A 20,553-nucleotide genomic window follows, 5' to 3' on the forward strand; every position below is an offset into this window, starting at 1 on the left:
ATAACTTGTTTGAAACTACAGATTACCTGGTCATATAGGTGAGTTTGGTTTTCCATTTTGAAAGTGCTGACCACCTCTACTTTCATGAAGACGAGCAGAACCTGCAGTCTTATTTTCTTTTTTGTTTTTGGTCAGTTATGGGGCTTGAACTCTGGGCCTGGGCGCTGTCCCTCAGCTCTTTAGCTTAAGCCTAGTGCTCTACCACTTGAGCCACAGCACCACTTCTGGCTTTTTCTGCTTATGTGGTGCTGAGGAATCGAACCCAGGGCCTTGTGCATGCAAGGCAGTCACTGTACCACTGAGCCACCTTCTCAGCCACACAGGCTGGCTTTGAACCACAGTCCTCAGATCTCAGCCTCCTGAGTAGCTAGGATTACAGGCGTGAGCCACTGGTGCCCGGCTCCTGAAGTCTTTATGTCTAAGACAGCATGAGGTTTCATTTCAGCTACTCCAACTCTCCTGAGAGTTTCAGAACGGGTGGGTGCACACTACCTGCCTTGTGCATCTACAGGAAGAGACCTTCCTGGTCCTCATTCTTTTTTGGGTCCGGTCGTGGGGCCTGAACTCTAGGCCTGGGTGCTGTCCCTCAGCTCTATCAGCTCAAGGCTAGCGCTCTACCACTTGAGCCATGGCGCCACTCCCGGCTTTTTTTTTCCTGCTTATATGGTGCTGAGGAATTGAACCCAGGGCCTCATGCATGCAAGGCAAGCGCTCTACCACTGAGCCACCTTCCCAGCCCTCCTGGTCCTCATTCTATCAGTCCCTTCAAGCTGCACTAGGCCCATTTGAAAAGGCTCCTTTCCCTCCCTGTCCTCTTTCCTTGCTTTCTCTGCATGTATTTTTTTTTTTTACCCTCCCTTTCATTTCCTGATTTCCTTTCTGAGAGAACATGCCGCTCTTTTTGCCTTATGTAAAGCCACTGACATGCTCCTCAAAATGCAAGTGAAAACAATTTCATTTCCTTCTCTGCTTCCCTTCCCTTCCCTTCCTCTCTCCTTTCCTTCATTTCTTTGGTCCTTTTCTCTTGCTTTCTTTCCTAAGCAGTTCAGGATCCTGAAGTGGACCTCAAGTCCTTACGGACATGCAGTTATATGACAGCAATGACCTCGTTTCTATCTGCCATTTCCCAGGCTGTAGTGTTAGTGGTATGGTCTCTTCCTCAGCTCTAGGAGTCTCTGGCTTTACCTCTTGATCTATGGCCTACCTGCTACAAGATGACAGCAAAGCTTCCTTATGTCTGGACAAAGGATCCCATTATAGAAAACTTCCAGAGAGAGAGTGAGTGAGAGAGAGAGAGAGAGAGAGAGAGAGAGAGAGAGAGAGAGAGAGAGAGAGAGAGAGAGAGAGAGAGAGAGAGAGAGAGAAAGAGAGAGAGAGAGAGAGAGAGAGAGTGTGTGTGTGTGTGTGTCGCACACATGTGCCAATACTGGGGCTTGAATGCAAGGCCTGGTACTATTCTACCACTTGAGCCATAGCTACACTTTTGGCTCTTTGGTGGTTAGAGATAACAGTCTAAAATGCACTTTTCTTCCAGGGCTGGCTTTGGACTGCGATCCCCAGATCTCAGCCTCAGAGGAGCTAGGATTATAGGCGTGAGCCACCAGTGCCCTGCTGAACTTTGAAATCTTTAAGATGAGACTTAGTGTGATTTTGGTTCAGATATCCAAAGCCCTGGGAGGCTTGAAAGGTCTTATTCACTGTCCCTCCTGCAGGATGGATGTGAGCACAGAAACCCTCATTCTCCAGTGGTGCTGGGTGAGATTGGATGCATACGCACATAGCTGTCTGCCACGCAACATGATCCCTACCATAAAGAATTTATCACAGACCTGATCCAATAACACGTCAGCGTTTATCCACTGGATATAGAATTTACAATGCCTCCATATCACATTTATGATTCTCCCAAGCATATGCATTAGGCCATTGGAGTCTATCTTCAATCCTCAAACTAACCATCAACAAGTCTTCTCCAAAAATGTCCACAGAAGGCACATCACAGGTAGTGGAAAAACGTGTGCCCACCTCCACTGCAGAAAGCACGTGGAAAAGGAATATAGAAGTAGGTTCTATCTGGGAAGAGTTCCTTGCCTAAGAGCCAGGTGTTTCTTAACCAGAGATTCTGAGAGGCCCATGCCCCCCTCCCTAGGCTTTCCCGCAGCCTCGGTGGCTGGTTGGGTGGGGTGGAGGATGGGGGAGTGTTCAGCTTCACCTGGTTATTTCTTCTTTCAGGGCAGCAGGGTCCGCAGGGTAAAATTTCACACGGAAACACATGGTGAACGGAGGCTGAGCTGCATAGAAAAGAGATGTCCATCAGCGTAGACCTTCTCCCAGAAGATGGTCATGCAGAGATACCGCCCCCCGCCCCCCGCCCTCCCCACCTATGCACAGGACTCTGACTGCCCATAGAAAATCCTCACACGGAGAACAGGGGAAAACTACAAAAGCAAGACTTGCGACCTTGGCCAGGCTTCTTCCCACCCTCCCCAGGGCAGAGCTGGAGTGCATTCCTGAATACTCACATCTCAGCTGCTTCACCACAGACTTGGTAAACTCCAACCAATGCTGAAACAGAGAACGCAGGACATGAGAACCCTCCTAATGAGCCCGAGTGTCAAGTCTAACGTGTGTTTACACCACTTAAATCACTCTACAGATTGTAGCCCAGGATAAAAGTGGCCCCAAGTTTGTAAAATATAGGTTTGGAGAGTGGAAGGGTGACAGGATTTTTCGGAAACTAGCTCCCATGGAGCAGCTGTGACGAGGGGAATAGTTCCAGCTTCAGATGCCATTTCTGGGCTTCCCTGGGAATGCTGCCTCCTAAAGCAGGGTGCCAAAGTTCTGAGCCATGTTTCTGGCATGCCAGTAGGTGTGAATGGCTTCACGGAGGTATGTTGGAGACAAAGGCCCACCTGGCTTGAGTAGGGAGATGCTGAGTATGTTTACTAAACTCAAATATATTATACCTGTGTAAAATATATTACGTCTGCCTAACCTGTGGTATGTGTTATCTGCACACACATATAGTATATGTTATATACTATATATGATATATAAATATATAATCTATAGCATATATGTGTGTGTGTATATATATATGTGTGTGTGTGTGTGTGTATACACACACACACACACACACACACACACACACACACAAACATAATTTGGCCAAGGAGTGGGATGGAGGCCCTTGATATCAGAATATTGACAAAAGGAAATCTTGTAAGTGTACAGAGGGCAGAGATGGCATCACCAATCTTTGTGTTAGAAAACACATACTCAGGACTCCTTGGCCTACAAGGATGGCTCAAGTCTTAGTTTCATAAGATTATAAACTTTAACTGGCACAAGAGGAAAGGCACAGTGGTAGAATACTTACCTAGCAGGCAAATCCCAGCACCGTCAAAAGAAAAGATAATTAAGCCAGGTGCTGGTGGCTCACGCCTGTCATCCTAGCTATTCAGGAGGCTGAGATCTGAGGATTGTGGTTCAAAGCCAGCCTGGGCAAGAAAGTCTGTGAGACTCTTGTCTCACAGAAATGGAAATGGTGCTGTGGCTCAAGTGGTAGAGTGCTAGTCTTGAACTGAAGAGCTAGGAGCAGCACCCAGGCCTTGAGTTCAAGCCCAAAGAGTGACAAAAAAATTTAAAAAGATAATTAATCATAACCAATAACCATAACCAATAACAGAATGCTATCCTGTTCCCCTGGGATTTTTTTTTTGGTCAGTTGTGGGGCTTGAACTCTGGGCCTGGGTACTGTCTCTGAGTTCTTCAGCTCAAGGCTAGTACTCTACCACTTGAGCCAAAGTGCCACTTCCTTTTTTCTGGGGGTTAACTGGAGATAAAAGTTTCATGGACTTTGCTGCCCGGTCTGGCTTTGAACTGCAATCCTCAGATCTCAGCCTCCTGAGTAGCTAGGATGATAGGCGTGAACCACCAGTGCCTGGCTTCCCCTGGGATTTTTATAGAAGCAGGGCATGATAGCAATATGGTTTTTTTTTTCATCATACTTATGTTTTTGTTATTCCCCCTGCCCGCTACCCCACCCCAGTACTGGAGTTTGAACTCAGGGCCTGCTTGCTAAACAAATGCTCTACCACTTGAATCATGCTCCCCGTCCTTACATGGTACTTACATTTGGGGCAAGAAAGCAATGAGACCATCCTCTATCTGCTTCTCGAATCATCATGGGAGATTTATTACTTTCCTTATTGATGTCTGTCTGTTGGAATGCTAAGCAAGTACTTTTGCCAATCTGCAGTGAGCTAAAACTCCTATTATTTGGGACTTGATTGCCCGGAAGTAACTCAAAGCCACTAGATGAAGGCTCCAGGAGGACAGGAAACACCTCATTGGTCTGTAGTGTAGGCTTAACATGTTGCTGTCCAATGGACAGAGGGACTTGGGCCCACATTCCCTCTTCCCTGGGCTACTTCCATTTAGTGTGATGCTTTGGCAGCATCTTCCCTGTGGCGGGAAAGCAGCCAAAGACGTGCAGACAGCATCCTGGCCTCCCTGGATTCCCAGCTCTCACCTTCTGGGCCAGGCCGTGGGTCATGCAGCTAATGGACCCACTAAGAGCCAGTTCTTCCGTCAGCTCCACATGGATAATCTGGGCTGACATTCTGCTCTCTTGCTTCCTCTGATCTGAGTTCCCACGGGGCTGGCAACTCATTATAGCCACTCAATGTGGTTAAGAGGTCCTTCTCACATTACATGGCCCACCGCAGCTCTGCTTCGCAGGGAAGCGGAGGCGAGGGATGAAATTGCATAGAAACAACCGGGGTCCCAGGCTGTGCCTGGATGGGCGGAGGAGGCCCGTTTGTTTAAGCACACAGGCATTGGGCAGAGGGAAGGAGAAGGCAGCAGGTGTCAGGAACTCAATAAACAGAACACCTTTAGACATTAGACATAAAGGAAGACAGAAACAGAAAGGCAAGATGGAGGTGCAGTGTCAGTAGAGGGCTGATGGGGCTGAATGACAAGAAGGCCATGGCTGGAGATAAGGCTTTCCTCTGTACTGCAGTGAGCTCAAGGAATGACTGAGGCTGCAGGAGGCTGGGAAGGGGTTGGGAAGGGAGCAAAAAGCACTGCCAGCTTATCAGGGACTTCAGCAGACTCCAGCAGGGAAATGTTCCAGAGCGTCCCAAGAATACCCTACAGTTGCCTTATGGCCCCAGCATCATCAGCAACCTGATAATCTGGCCTTGTGGAGAAGGGATCAGGAGAGGAAAAGGTGATTCCGGGAGCAGGGTTTCTGCCTGTGTTTGGGTCAAAACAGCATAATCTGGAGACTCAGGGGCTGGTGAGAGGGCAGAGGCCCTGGTTCTGAGGATAGTGGGGGATGGGGAGAGGCAACTCCTTAGGGCAGACACAGAACTGAGCAAACAGAGGTGGAGAGTGGACATGAGTGCTGGTTTCACACTACCTTGGAGCTGGTGGGGGGGAGGGAGGGGGGAGAAACGACTTATTTTATACCGTAGGGAAACAGGGGCTCCTTTCCTCCATCTTTACCATGATCCAGTGGGTCTAGAGCAACTCTTGTAATGGGTCCCTTTCCCTCCAACTCTCTCAGGCCTTGGCTCTCCCTGGCCCTCCCTGGGGGTGGGGGAGGCGGGGGGAAGGGCACAGGGACACTGCTTTCACAGCAGACCAGGGAAGACTTTCAGCTCGGGAGCCAAATGGCTCCACCCTGCCTTTGCCACTTACTTGGCTGTTGCAAATTACTCAGCCTGCCTGAGACTTTATCTACTCCTCTGCGGAATGGCCATTACAATTATGGATACTCATCATCAGTTTTAAGCACTACATAAAAAATAACATATGTGAAGCTCTTGGCCTCAACATATATCAGCTGGAAGAGCGTGGCGTGCTCCTCAGAGAAGGACACAGAGCAGACATTGCCAAAGGTTTCTCTCTCCCTGCCTTCCTGTCGCCTTCTCTCCTTCTAGCTCCTTCTCCATTACAAACTTCACAGACGCTGACTCTCCTCAAGTAACTTCTGACTTAACTGGAGAAGAACCAACAGGACTCACTCTGTCCTTTTTAGTTCGAACACCACCATCTCTTGGGAGCTGAAGAGATCTTGGGGTCATCAGCCTCCCTTTTAGAAGTGAGAAAGCTCATACCAAATACCGTCTGTAAACACCAGTCTGCCATTTTCATTTTCTAGTGAGCACCCACAGCAGAGAGGGCACCTGGATTTCTGGTACCGGGAAGGGGAACCCTCTTTGTGGCCTCATATTAAGGTCCAGAACTAAGGGGTGGACCTTTGTAGAGCAAAGGATACAAACCACTGAAGCTCTTCAAGGCACCATTTTGGCATGTGAAATGCCAGGCTTCTCGTGTTTTACAGCTGTCTCTCAGATTGCCTTCTAGGTATAAGACTGTGTATGACTTTAAGTAATGACGGCCAAGTTCAGGGTCTGGCTGGCCCCTGATACCTGACGCTACACTCTATGAGGAACCATTCAAGGCTTCAGGCCCATTGAGGAGCCCTGTGCTCCCCGGGGGCTTTGCATTTTGACTTACCCGCTGCTTATCTGGGTCTACAAAGCGGATTCCAAAATAGTCTTTCTCAAGGAGGTTCAGGTGGTGGCAAAGAAGGTCAAACAGGTACTGGCCCTTGGCATCTCTCTGCAAAGCAAGCAGAAACGAGTGGCGTTCAATGTGACTGTTTCTAATAAGCATTAAATCATTCAAATTTTCTAAGTGTTTCATGTGGATAAGGTAACATAACTGTGCCCACAGCTCTGCACTAGAATTCAGGGGTGTTTAGTACCCAGAAGAAGCCCAGCGCCACCACTACTGTGTGAGCCTTTCCCTGCTCATCGCAGGGATGAGCAGTCAGTATGGGATACACAGATCTCCACCAAGACCAGCAGGCTCTGCCTCTAATGTGTGTCTCGAACCCATCCACTTTTCTTTATCCCTGTGACCAACTCCATAAGTCAAGCTGCCACCAATTTGCAACTGGACCACTGCCAGAGGCTTCTCTAAAGGATTTTTCTGCTTCTACTCCTTTCCTCAGTCATTCCACACTGCCACCGGAGGGACCACAATGCAGACACCATGTCTGTTTTGCTGAGTAAGCAATGCAGGTGCACAGTAAGCTATTATTCAAGTGTATGGAAGAAAACACTATGGACGGTCAGTCGGTCTCTCTTCCACTCTGGTCTCCCTGTGTCCCAGCTCCTTTCCCTTGTGAATCTTTTATGGGATGTCCTGTATACAGGCAATCATAGATGTGTGGATGTGTCCTTTGTTTTTTAGCAGTAGTGGAGGCTGGACTGAATTTCAGTCTTCCTACCTGCCTACACCTTCCACATAGCTGGGGATAAGAGGTATGCATCACCATGCCTGGCTGCTTTTCTTGAGATGGGGTCTTGATTTTTTGTTGTTGTTGTTCACACTGGCCGTGAAGTGCAATCCTCCCAATCTCCATCTGGGATGACAGGCTTGCACCACAACCCCCACCTACATCTCCTCTTTTAAAAATACACTTGTAACATCTTTCTCATTTTTTTTTTTTTGCAGTGCTTTGGGCCTTGCACACAATCTACCCGGGTACACCTCTGGCCCCCATTTATAATACACTTTTTGATTCTTGCAAATCCTTCTATAGCAGTACAGATATGGCTCAGGGGCTGTAACTGCTGTGTATGCCTGTAATGAACCTAAAGTTATTTACTTAGGTCCACATTGCCATAACTGGTTTTCCATCTATTACAAAGACCGTAGTGATCCTGAATTTCACTCTACACTCCAGCTGAACAAAGTCAGTGTCTTCCCTGACTGCTCACGGCTGGTGATGCCCTTGCGGCTGCCCACTTTCCCTTTGAGCGTATCCAATCATTCTTCCATTTCACTCGGGCCGAAGCCTTGCTGTTCTTCAACATGCCAAGGCTTTTTTTATTTGCCTCTCCTGTGACGCTGTGTTCCCTCTGCCTGGGATGCTCTTCCTGTCGTCGCTAATCTCAGCCCTTCTATCCTTAAGTCTTGGCTCAAATGCCTTTGGCAGAAATCCTCCCCTACCATATGGCTCTTCCCTGTAACTTTCCATCGCATCCCTTTTATGTCAGTCAGAAACTTACAACAAGTGTACGTATCTTGTTGACTTATTTGTTAAACAACCTATTGGCTCCTTTTTGAGACTGTTACTGTGGGAGCAGGAGCCTTTCTCTACAATTTAGAGCAGGGCTTGGTACAAGGCAGGTCGGCTCTCAATACTTACTGAATGTCAGGAGGTTTGTTAAGACGAAAACGTTAAGATTCAGGCTCTTTATAACCCATCACTTCTACTTCAGAGCCTGCCTGTGTATCCGGGCTATGCTGGGGGAGGGGAAGGCTTGCAGGAATCTGTGTGCAAAGCATCCATCTCTGGGTCTGTCCCCAGTTGTCTCTATAGCTCAGCCCAGATGACCATCTCTAGGCAGTCCACATCCAACTTCGCACCCTATTTGAGGTTGTCTTACAAGATCTAAAGGTCTCCCTAGTGCCAAGGCCCAAAGCCATGAGTGATCACAGAATGCCCTGACCCTACTATAACAGACCTATTTGTATGATCTCCATGAGAGGTTACACCTCAGCTCTTCTGCTGGCTCCCTCTATTGGATGCAGGATACTAACTCCTTCAGCAAATACCTTAAGAAGCTTATCCTTGCAGAGGCTGAAGGATGAATAGTGGGTAGTGTTACCCAGAAGAGGCAGCGTACCTCCTCCTCCTCCTCTTCCGCTGGCCTCACATTCCCTCTGACAACATACTCCCAAATGCAACAGCCCCATTCAACACGCCTTGGTCTCCCACCAAAGACGAGCTATTCTTTCAGAAGACAGACTAGGCAGGAGTCACACTGGGACTTCTGGGTGATGGATCACACACCAGGTCTTTTGAAGAACTTTCTTGGTAACCATCTTTCTGGGTTGGGCCTGAGGATCACTTTCCTACTCATCCCTCAGAGTGGGAGGAGAGCCGAATCTCATATTTCTGTTTCTCTGGGGGTATAGGAAGTATATTCAACTCTTTTTCACATAGCATGTCCTAAACTATTATCTTTCTTAGGGTAACTGGAATGGAATAGCACGAAACAGTTGCATATTGTGCTGAATTTTTTCTTTACAAGTTTTATTTGCACCAAGCTGGTTACTGCATTGTGATCAAGCGAGTCTGAATTTTAATGTCTGAAGAAACTCTCTTCCAAACACTCAGAAATCATATTAGCAGGAGCCTGGGGTAGAGACAGCCACAGGGAAAACATGCTTCTGTTATAGAAACCGTGAGGACATTTTTTTTTTTTTTTTGGTGGGTTGTGGGGCTTGAACTCTGGGCCTGGGCGCTGTCCCTCATCTCTTCAGCTCAAGGCGAACGCTCTACCAACTTGAGCCACAGCGCCACTTCTGGCTTTTTCTGCAAGGCAGGCACTCTACCACTGAGCCACCTTCCCAGCCCTTTTAATATTTTTTTTACTGAATGACTTTCTTTTGTTTATGTGGTACTGAGGAATTGAACCCAAGGCCTTATGCATACGAGGCAAGCACTCTACCACAAAGCCACAATACCAGTCCCCGCAAGGACTTCTAATAAGAACCTGGTCTTCCATTAAAAATAAAACACCACCACAAAAGGCTCATGGGTTGTACTTGCAAGGCTCTTAGCTGTTAAGAATCTTAAATTCAAAGCTGGGCGCCGATGGCTCATGCCTATAATCCTAGCTACTCAGGAGGTTGAGATCTGAGGATCGCGGTTCAAAGGCAGCCTGGGCAGGAAAGTCCATGAGACTCTTTATCTCCAATAAACCACTAGAAAACCAGAAGTGGTGCTGTGGCCCAAGTGGCAGAGTGCTCACCTTGAGCTGAAGAGCTGAGGGACAGTGCCCAGGCTCAGAGTTCAAGCCCCATAACTCCCCCCACCCCCTCCCCCCCACCCCCGCCAAAAAAGAAAGGAAGAGAGAAAAAAAATCTTAAATTCAGTAGATCAAACATCACGATTCTCCCATTTCCCAGGGAGAAGGCATGGCTCTTCTCTTGTAGGAGACAGGAAACAGGCCCGTAGCCTGTTCTACATCCTCAGCATCTGGTGAGATGCTCCGTGCTCCCCACCGTGGAGTCAAAGTTCCCTCCCATACCTGGCTCTGTACTAAGAGATTCACATAAAGCTGCAACTTCCTTTGCTGCATCTCTTCAGATAGGGTGAAGTTGAGGGGAACGGAGAGATGCTTTCTGGCAGAATTCTGTGAATTTTAAATCCTAGCAGAAGTACAAAGGCAGGATCAACCCAGAATACTTTGGAGGTAACTTTCAGAGGTTGCCATATGCTCCTCTTTTGCCAGAGTGGAGGTGCAGGATTTTAGGATTTTCTGTAAGTTCCATGGCCTGGTGAGTTCTTTGCACATCTCCTGTTTTTAGGCTGCTCTCTGCCTGGCCTCGTGGCCCTGGTCTGCTGTCTCTATCTTCCCCGCCTCTGCCTGCGGTTTCTCTGGCACCGTGGCTGTTCCCGTGATGTGTGCTGAATGCCGTAGTATTGATTATCCTGGGGAAATAGGCCTTTTGCTGACAGGTGATTACAAAGTCAGAGCTCCAAGCCTGAGCACGTTTATCTTCAGGACAAGTGATCTGAGTAAAGCACTGAAAGCCTTCCCTTCAACTAAGTGTCAGAGTTTATTCTCTTCCCTAAGACATTATCGGGACAAAGGAACTTACGAAGCTCTCATTTATAAATAACTTTATATTTTATGAACTACAGTAGTAACTACACAGGTTTTTGAAAATAACAGTGCATGGAAGGAAAACCCATTTATTCTCTCTAGATGGTGCCCAGAATGATTGATGAACCACTCAGACTCATTTTGCAATCTAGGCTGAGGAGAATTCCTGTTCTTGTTCCTCCCTGTCTGATACGATTCCCTTAAGTTGTGTGTGTGTGTGTGTGTGTGTGTGTGTGTGTGTGTGTGTGTGTGTGTGTGTGTGTGTGTGTGTGTGTGTGTGTGTTTGCACGTGTGCACCTGTCCTGAGGCTTGAACTCAGGGCTTACATGCTGTCCCTGAGCTTTCGTGCTCAAGGATAGCACTCTACCACTTGAGCCACAGCTCTTCTGGTCTTTTTTGGTGGTTAATTTAAAAGTTGTTTCTTTTCTATTATTATTATTACATAGTTGTAAAAAGAGATTACAATTCAATAAGTCAGGTTATGAGTACAATGTTCCTCAATGTCATGCCTTTCTTCATTCTTTCCCATTTTCCCCATACCCACAAGTTTGTTTTTTTTTTTTTCCTCAGTCATGGGGCTTGAACTCTGGGCCTGGGAGCTGTCTCTCAGCTCTTCAGCTCAAGGCAAACACTCTACTACTTGAGCCACAGTGCCACTTCTGGTTTTCTGGTGGTTAATTGGAGAAGAGTCTCACAGACCTTCTTGCTTGGGCTGACTCTGAAGCATGATTCTCAGAGCTCAGCCTCTTAGGTAGCTAGGATTACAGGTATGAGTCACTAGTGCCCAGCCTCTCAAGTTTTATTTTTATGATTTTTAAAAATATTAGCACACATTATAGTCTTACAAAATGATTTTCATTGTGGTATTTCAATTCATACAATGTATTTTACTAAACTCACTCCCCCTCTATTGCTCTCCCTTTTTCCTCTCCCCTGGTCTTAAAACAATTTCAACAGGTTTCATTTTTTTTATTTTCACACACGTACATAGGTATTGAGTTCATGTTCACTGTCCTCTGTCCTGCTGATATCTATACTCCTCTTCCCAAAAGTTCTCGGTCTCTGTGTTTGTCTCTCTCTCCATCTGGGTGGTACTGGGGATTGAACTCAGGGCCTTGCACTTAGTAAGCTGGCACCTTACTATTACACCACTCCCTCAGCCCAGTTTTGTCTCTTATAGCGAAAGGACTGAGGCAGGAGGCAGCAAGTAGCAAGCAAAGCTTGGGCCAGTGACCTAAGCCATTCAAGGGTAATTGCCTTTTCTGCTTCGTCATGCTACCCTTGGGCAGGAGAGCAGCTTTATTTTACTTGTTAGGTTTTACCCTGTTCAGTCCTACCACCTGGGCCCTAGTGCAGACTAGGCAAGGCTTCAAGTGATATCCATCCTGGTCTTAAAGAAGGCAGAGGGAGGAAGAAGAGACTACAGAAAGTGGGCTTCTGAGCCTCCACAATACAAGAGAAAGCCGCACCAATGCTAGGAGCCTGGAGGAGAGGTAAGAACTGAGCAAGCGGCCCTCAGAGGCCAGGCAGGGAAGGGACGGACACAGGTGATGGGGGGTAGGGGGGGGTGGGGGGGACAGTTCTCAGCCTCCATTCCAGTTTAAGTTTATATTTAAATCCTTGAAGACCATAACACTTCCCTACTTTCCTGACAGTGTCTTCTCTGGATACACTGTGCTGGTATTGGCCGGGTTCAGGAGCAGATGCTGTGTGAACGCTTTTTAATGTCAGAGGAGTCAGACATATGAACTCATCTTCCCAGGGCCATGGCACAAGTGAGCTGTGCAGAAAAGTGTGAATCAATTACTGAGGTGCGGCTTCCTGCTACTGTGGCTCCCTTGCACCCAGCCCAGCTTTCTGAGCCTGAGGTGGCGGTGGAACGCTAATAGCAGGGCCCCAGTTTCACCAACCTTAGCCCCTTCAACCCTAAAGTACATTTTTCTTTGAAGGGAGGAACCTAGAAGGGCTGAGGCTGCAGCGTGTTCGTGTGTGTGTGTGTGTGTGTGTGTGTGTGTGTGGCTTTGTGTGTGTGGCTTTGTGTGTGTGTGGCTTTGTGTGTGTGTGGCTTTGTGTGTGTGTGGCTTTGTGTGTGTGTGGCTTTGTGTGTGGCTTTGTGTAGCAGCCTGTCCCACATGCAGCAGGCCACAGCTCAGCCCTGCCCAGGTGTGTCCTCCTCTGTATCCCCCTCAGAATTCAGCAGCCAGCATGAGAAGGATGAGGCGCAAGGAGGCACTTGGGTGCCAGTAGTGCCAGGAGGCTGCCATTGGTGCCACAGGAGTGATCCAGCCCAGCGTTCAGAGGGAAGAGAGGATCTAAGCCCCTTAGCCATGGGCATCATGAGCCATGTGGATGGACACCTGTAGGCTGGGCTGTTGGGTGTGGTGCTGTGGGAGCCCTATTGGAAATCCTCACTCAGGTCAGAGAACTGGCTTGTATTACCACCACACAGGTACCGGGCTCGTCTTGAAGTATCCTCCTATTCTGCAAGGGAATGACCACCATTTTGAAAATTTACCCCAAGTGGCTCTTGAAGCACAGAACTACATCTTTATCTTCTCCTTATCCCAAGGCCATTTCTCTACAACTACTATCAGAAGAAGAGTAGAAAATGCCAAATATAGGGCTGGGAAGGTGGCTCAGTGGTAGAGCGCTTGCCTTGCATGCATGAGGCCCTGGGTTTGATTCCTCAGCACCACATAAGCAAAAAAGAAAAAAGCCAGAAGTGGTGCTGTGGCTCAAGTGGTAGAGCACTAGCCTTGAGCTGAAGAGCTGAGGGACAGCGCCCAGGCCCAGAGTTCAGACCCCATGACTGGACAAAGAAAAAAAAAAAGAAAATGCCAAATATATACCATTAACCCAAACCTCTTCAGACACCTGGCAGGTGCTAGCTCACATCCCAGAATTTCTTTCTTTCTTTGAACTCTCAATCCTTCTGCCTCAGCCTCTTCAATTCTTGGAGATTTTAGGAGTGTGCCACCATGCCTGGCTTCACAGAGACACGAGCAAAGTTTCTACATCCTGTTCCTGACTTGCTCTTTGGGAAGAAGTTGAATGAGATAGAAGGTAAGACATGACACAATTCCAAGACACTATACTATTTTTTTTTTTTTTGTCAGTCATGGGGTTTGAACTCTGGGCCTAAGTGCTGTCCCTCAGTTCTCTCAGTTCTTCAGCTCAAGGCTAACACTCTACCACTTGGGCCACAGCACCACTTCCAGTTTTCTGGTGGTTTTATTGGTGATAAGAGTTTCATGGCCTTTCCTGCCCGGGCTGGCTTTGAACCGCGATCCTCAGATTTCAGCCTCCTGAATAGCGAGGATTACAGGCGTGAGCCACCTGCACCTGGCCTGACACTATACCTTTTTAAAGCCGTGGCTTTGATTTAGAGTAGCAAGAAAAAAAAAAGCATTTTGCAAAAGGTACTCAATAAATGAACTCAGAGCCTCACTTCCCTTAGAAATCACAACAGAGCGTGTCTGGAGTGAAAACTGCTAGATCTGTCTGTAACATCACATTCTCTGGCATCCTCAGGTAACTGCACAAGGAGATGTCAGCAGGTATGAGAAAAAAGGATGGCTAAGTGGAGCCCTTAGCTCTCTAATTAGGGTCCCAAGTTCCTCAGAACACACTCCATCACACAGCTGCTGGCATCCTATCCTGTGACTAGATGGCTTATTCTCACTGCTCCAGAGGATGGCCAGGATCTTTCACGGAAGTCCTCTGTCATAGCAGACAGAACTCAGAAGAAGGGCTCCAGGGCCTGACTTGGTCTGCGGTGCCTCCCTTCCCAGCACTTGGTGGAAACAACCTCACTGTGCTATCAATACTGAGACCCAGGGGTAACGTAAGATCTCTGGTGCCAGGAACTGAACAGATGGGTGAAGAGACGCTTCACTGTACAAATGCTGAGATGCCGGAAAGGACCAGAACAGTTCCATATCTACCAACAGTGGCTGTCCCAGTGGAGGAGAGAAGGGGATGGGTGGCGGAAGGCCACGGAGCTAGCTCACTCAAAAAGTACTTTCCTAAACAAACAGCAAATTTAAGACTCTGCAATGATCAGAACTAGTGGGCCTGCCTCAGAATCACCCGGAAGGCCTGTGAAGGCAAACTGCTGGGCCCACTCTAGAGTTTGGGTCTGAACCTGGGTGGGGCCCAAAAATGTGCGCTTCTAACAAGCCCTCAGGTGAGGCTGCAATTGCTGGTCTGGGGCAGGCCAACCCTTCTCCTGATCCCAAAAAGTGGATATGTGAACTCTACCGCATCCAGCTCTGTCATCACAATTCTTGATTTCATTCATCTTGCAGGTTTTCAGTACCAGAAGTGCCAATTTCAGAGCACAAGGCTTGTAGGTTAAAACCTATGTAGATGCTACTCCTTCCTGCCAGGTATTCAAATTCTGCCTTTTATGACAGCAGGCAGCTGACCAGTTCTGGCTAGAAGGTTCAAATCCCCAATTACTGTCTTCTTTTAATGGCTAACTCCTTCAAAACTCAATGAACTTTCGCAGCGAACCAGTTCATCAGAAAGAAATCCTGCAGTTAGATCAAACCGAACTCTGAAGAAGGGCTCCCTCCTCATCTCTGTTCTGCTGTGAGTAGCAGGGAGTCTATTCTAGAACATTTCCTCTCTTGGCCTCTAGACTCTCTTGTCTAGGAGGTAAAGCTGGGAATGGGCCCAGCTCTCTGCCGGCTGCTGCCTCCAGCCTAAATCAGGCTCCAGAGGCTTCTTAATCACACCATGGTCTTGGTTTTATGACCAGCCTGTTTCCTGCCTTTTTCCTTGGAGAGGATCCAGCTTCCCCTCTATGGAAGGCTAGGTCAGGTACAAGGTACATGCATGGGGCATATGGGTCTGTGCCAGGGAGGCAGGCCTTCCATATTCAACATTGGCAGGGAGCCTGGGACTGGAGGGAAGTGACATACGGGAAGGTGGTATCTAGAGCAAGTCAATCTCCCTCCCTGTGCCTTGATATCACACTCCTACACAATCTACTGTCCTCTTATACGCTCCAAATCTCTGATTCCATACCTACTTACCACAGTAATCATATCCCAGGTCCATTTTCTTTTTTAAATTAAATTAAATTAAATTTCGGTCAGTCGTGGGGCTTGAACTCTGGGCCTGGGCGCTGTACCTCAGCTCTTCAGCTCAAGGCTAGCACTCTACCACTTGAGCCACAGAGCCACTTCCAGCTTTTTATTGGTTTATTGGAGACAAGAGTCTCACGGACTTTCTTGCCCAGGCTGGCTTTGAACTGTGATCCTCAGATCTCAGCCTCTTGATAAGCTAGAATTACAGGCATGAGCCACCAGTGCCGGCTACCAGGTCCATTTCTAACCAAGGATTTTATTTTATTGTTTTTGTCAGTCCTGGAGCTTGAACTCTGGGCCTGGGCACCGTCCCTGAGCTTCTTTTGCTCAGGCACTCTACCACTTGAGCCACAGCACCACGACTGACTTTTTCTGTGTATTTGGTACTGAGGAATGGAGCCCACCGCTTCACGCACGCAAGGCAAGCACTCTACCACTAAGCCACATCCCCAGCCCAAACCAAGGATTTTAACAAAGGGATTTTTAGAGTAATTAGGTACTTTTAGCAAGGTAGATAGTTAAGGACATTTATTGCTAGTTTAATTAACAGAAAGAGAAAAATAAACCAACCAACCAACCTTAGGGCCATTGCTCAAAGTAAATGGAAAGAGTAACTAAATGGAATGCATTCAATTCTAGAAAGTGCCTCCAGCAGGTCTGAGACAGTGAGCAGCATTATGTGAAGCTATTACCCTGCAATGAATGAGTCTGGTGACTTGACTTTACACTGTGATAGAAAAATCCTATTACACCATCCGGTAGAGGCCCTCAGCCACACGTTGTGAGGATCACTGCAGAAACTTCTAAGGAGATCTTTTTTTTTTTTTTTTTTGTCAGTCGTGGGGCTTGAACTCTGGGCCTGGGTGTTGTCCCTCAGCTCTTCAGCTCAAGGCGAGCGCTCTACCACTTGAGCTACAGCGCCACTTCTTCTAAGGAGATCTTGAAGCTACTGACACTCTCTGTCCTCACTCCTCCACCAGGCCACTACTTCCTAGAGTAACCCACTTGGCAGTGGGGTCTCTGAACTTACATGAGAGGGAGTCAGGGGTGAAACTCTGGCTGGGCTTAGATGAAAGAACAGTTCTATTTGTGTGTTCTTCCCTCCCACCCTATTCCCAAAACTGGGCCTTGAACTCCGGGCCTGAGCCACAGTACCACTTTCGGCTTTTTTTTTTCTTCCTGTGATTAACTGGAGAAATGAATCTTACGGATTTTCCTGCCTGGGCTGGCTTCAAACTGCAATCCTCAAATCTCAGCCTCCTGAGTAGTTAGGATTACAGGTGTGAGCCACCGGTGCCCAGCTTTGTGTGTTCTCATATAAAAGATTGGAGATTCTTTGCTTGTCCAGATGTGGTAGACAGGGACTGCTGGAGTTGGGAAAGGCCTGATCAAGTACCTCTTCCTACTTTGAACCTGGCACTACCCCAGACTTAACTAGAGGTAGACCACTGAACCTGGGCTGAGGCAAAAGCTGAGTGGACTTTGAGATGGGAGCTCTAAATATGTTAATCTCCCGGATGTGGTATTCCAGCGGTTGAGTATGACAGGTATCTTCTGGTCTATGATCCTCACATGCACTGGGGGGAGTGGGGGTGACATTGGGTGGACTCTGGCTCTGCATAGTGATGGAGAGAGAGAGAACTGAGAAGCCAGACCTCTGGAAATGCAATGGTTTCTCTGCAGTATTTGGGTAATGGCAAAGAGGCCGGAGCCTGGACCAACAAGGGCTAGCAGACCACTGACTCATCCATGTCATCTCTGCCATGTGCAGCAAGGTTACAAATACTGGCACCCAGGCTCCACTGAGGCACAGCGCTGGATGGAGTCACCGTTGGTAAAGTCTCCCATATCTGCTGCCAATTGAGACTGTGGGTTTTTTTGTTGTTGTTGTTGGTCATGGGGTTTGAACTCTGGGTCTGGGCGCTGTCCCTCAGCTCTTCAGCTCAAGGCGAGCGCTCTACCACTTCAGCCACAGCACCACTTCCAGTTTTCTGAGTGGTTTATTGAGATAAAAGTCTCCTGGGATTTCCTGACTGGGCTGGCTTTGAACCATGATCCTCAGATCTCAGCCTCCTGAGTAGCTAGGATAACAGGTGTGAGCCAACAGCACCTGGCAAGTGTGGTGTTATTTAAAGGCCATAAAATGCTGAGAACCAGTGGGAAAATGACTCAGCCACAGCTACTCAAGGCCTCCCTTGCACATGGAACTACCTGACTGACCTCAAGGTTACGGAGGTCAGAGGTTTAGCAACACCTGAAAATTCACTGGGAAAACTTATCTCCTGTGGAATCTCATAGCACTCACTGTCTGGACCACACAATTGTCCTACTGTTGAACCTCTTGGGTTCATGTCCTCTTCCCATCAAGAGACATGTGGTGTGGTATCCAATGTATGCCGTTCATTGCTCACAGCCCAGTGAGTGCTCATGTTCCTGCTCCTCAGGAAATATTTGGTGATTAATAACTAGATTAATAGAACGAGGCTAATTGACAATATCAAATCTTACCCGGTCAGCAACTTCCTTCAACTCCTGTTCCCCAGTGAGATCAGTGTAGGAAAGAATGGAAAAGGTCCAAGCTGGGGTAAGGCTGTTGGAGATGGTGTTCAAATTAGTCTAACTTAACCCTAGAAACTAATTTCAGAGCTTGTCCTGTGGGTCTAATTTTTGTCTCATCTGCTGAATCGAACTCCATAGGCTGTACTTGGGAGCCAAGAGGAAGAGGTTGAGGGAAACAGCCTAAATTGCAGGGAGTTCCCAAAAAGCTGCCTGCAATGCAGCCAGCCCAGCTCCAAACTAACTGCGTACACCAGCAACATGCAGTCCCTCTGCTTCTAGGAAGGCCTCTATCTGGACCCTTGCCATTGGGAAGGAATTAAAGTTCAATACTGGAAAAGACTAATAATTGTTATTCGCTTAATTATGTTGATGTAAACCTTACAGCCAAGTTCTTTTTAGGAAGTGAGCACTGAAACAATACTTTTGTGTTCCTGGACTCATGAGGAATAAGGTTTAGGAGGTTTTTAAACTTCTGGAAATAGTGAAATACTTGTCTCTGGCCAACTTCTGCCAAGTTTCTAGGAATTTTCCTTTCTCCTTCTTCCCATTCCTCCTGGCTTTCTTGCCACCCTGCTTCTTTCCTTTGCTTGCTAGCTTTGCCTTTCTTTCTAAATATATCCTTCACAAACCTGGTGAGGTGCACTGGATTTTTGGGTTTTAGCACCTCAGCTCAATGGGTAAGTAATGGCAACACAGGATTGGATGTCTGCACTGTTATTTGTTACAGGTTGGTTCCTTTGGACTAGACTCTGGGATAGAATTTAGCATGCAAGATGTTTACTAAGAAGTGTTCTTGGGATCAATATCCATGGGAGGGAGAGGAAGAGTTTGAGCTGCCATGTAGGCCCTCTGGCCCATCAATGAAGTAGCTGAGCCACAGGGACAACCAGAGCTGAACTGGCTCTTCAGAGTTGTATGCGTGAAACCAACGTAGCTAGGCTTTGTGCGCACTTGCCTTGAGCAGGCACTGAATATAAATAACCACTAACAGCACTCCCAAGAGGGGGCAGGAGGAGAGAATGTGGATGAAATGTCAGAGTCCAACACATCACTCTTTTTCTTTTTCTTTCTTTTTTTGGTTGGTCGTGGGGCTTGAACTCTGGGCCTGGGCGCTGTCCCTCAGCTCTTCAGCTCAAGGTGAGTGCTCTACCAATTGAGGCACAGCACCACTTCTAGTTTTCTGGTAGTTAATTGAAGATAAGAGCCTAGGCTGTCTTTGAACTGTGATCCTCAGATCTCAACCTCCTGAGTAGCTAGGATTACAGGTGCGAGCTACTGGTGCCCGGCTCAACAAGTCACTCTTTACAGACGTACCAAATCATAACCATTCACTAAGATCCAACCGTGTGTAAAGCACTGTTCAAACAAGTTTGTTAGTGCTAATGATTTCATTAGCCCTGTTTTATAAAGAGAAAACGTAGGCTTAATGAGGTTAAGATGCTTAAGACCACACAACTAGGATGTAGGACTCAAAATCAGGCCCACTTTGCTGCAAAGCACACATTCTTGGGAACTGATTGATATACATCTATCCATAAATTCCCCATACAGCCCTGCAGAAGTAGTCCACAGCCTCATCTTTCAGGCAATTTTGGGTTGGCTTTATAATCCTCTGACTACCTTTCTAAGAGTATAACTATGCAAATATAGACAGCCTACTGCTTGCATTTTTTTTTTTTTTTGGTCGTGGGCCCTGAACTCTGTCCCTGGGCTCTGTCCCTTAGCTCTTCAGCTCAAGGCTAGCACTCTACCACTTGAGACACAGCAGCGCCACTTCTGGCTTTTTTTCTGCTTATGTGGTACTGAGGAATCGAACCCAGGCCTCATGCATGCAAGGCAAGCACTGTACCACTAAGCCAACTTCCCAACTCCTGCTTGCATTCTTTTCTGAACACATTGCATCCCTTATCCCTGGGCACAGCTGGCCTGCTTCAGTTGGAAAAACACTCCCGTTGGAAATAGGACAGGTACTGGGCTTCTCCATGGGGAAGCACCAAGGGGAAAATCTTTACAATCTAATAGGAAATGAGTAATTTAGTCAAGAATATTTGAAGATTATAAAGTAAGAAAGGAGCCAGAATTAGGTATCAGCTGGCAACCAGTCTCAACTCTGGCAGGCTGGTGAGTTTGACATGACAGGTTAAGACAAGGCTGTATGTGCCCTTTTTGTCTCCCTAGAGACTACTGAATTGCGCTCT

General features: G+C 47.5%; 1 protein-coding gene across 5 annotated transcripts in view; it reads right to left on the bottom strand.

The window, feature by feature from the left end:
• Frmd5 (FERM domain containing 5) overlaps nucleotides 1–20,553 on the bottom strand; it is a 234,309-nt gene that overhangs the window by 32,748 nt on the left and 181,008 nt on the right. For all 5 annotated transcript variants that reach the window (XM_070005990.1, XM_070005986.1, XM_070005987.1 and 2 more), the window contains exons 2-4: nucleotides 6,532–6,636; nucleotides 2,523–2,565; nucleotides 2,213–2,291 (exon numbers count right to left, since the gene is read on the bottom strand). In XM_070005990.1, coding sequence (XP_069862091.1) covers nucleotides 2,213–2,291; nucleotides 2,523–2,565; nucleotides 6,532–6,636 — 227 coding nt within the window. The remainder of the gene's footprint in view (nucleotides 1–2,212; nucleotides 2,292–2,522; nucleotides 2,566–6,531; nucleotides 6,637–20,553) is intronic.

The sequence above is a fragment of the Dipodomys merriami genome, unplaced genomic scaffold (genome assembly GCF_024711535.1).
Source record: "Dipodomys merriami isolate MVZ:Mamm:240054 unplaced genomic scaffold, mDipMer1.0.p SCAF_69, whole genome shotgun sequence".
Lineage (NCBI taxonomy): Eukaryota > Metazoa > Chordata > Mammalia > Rodentia > Heteromyidae > Dipodomys > Dipodomys merriami.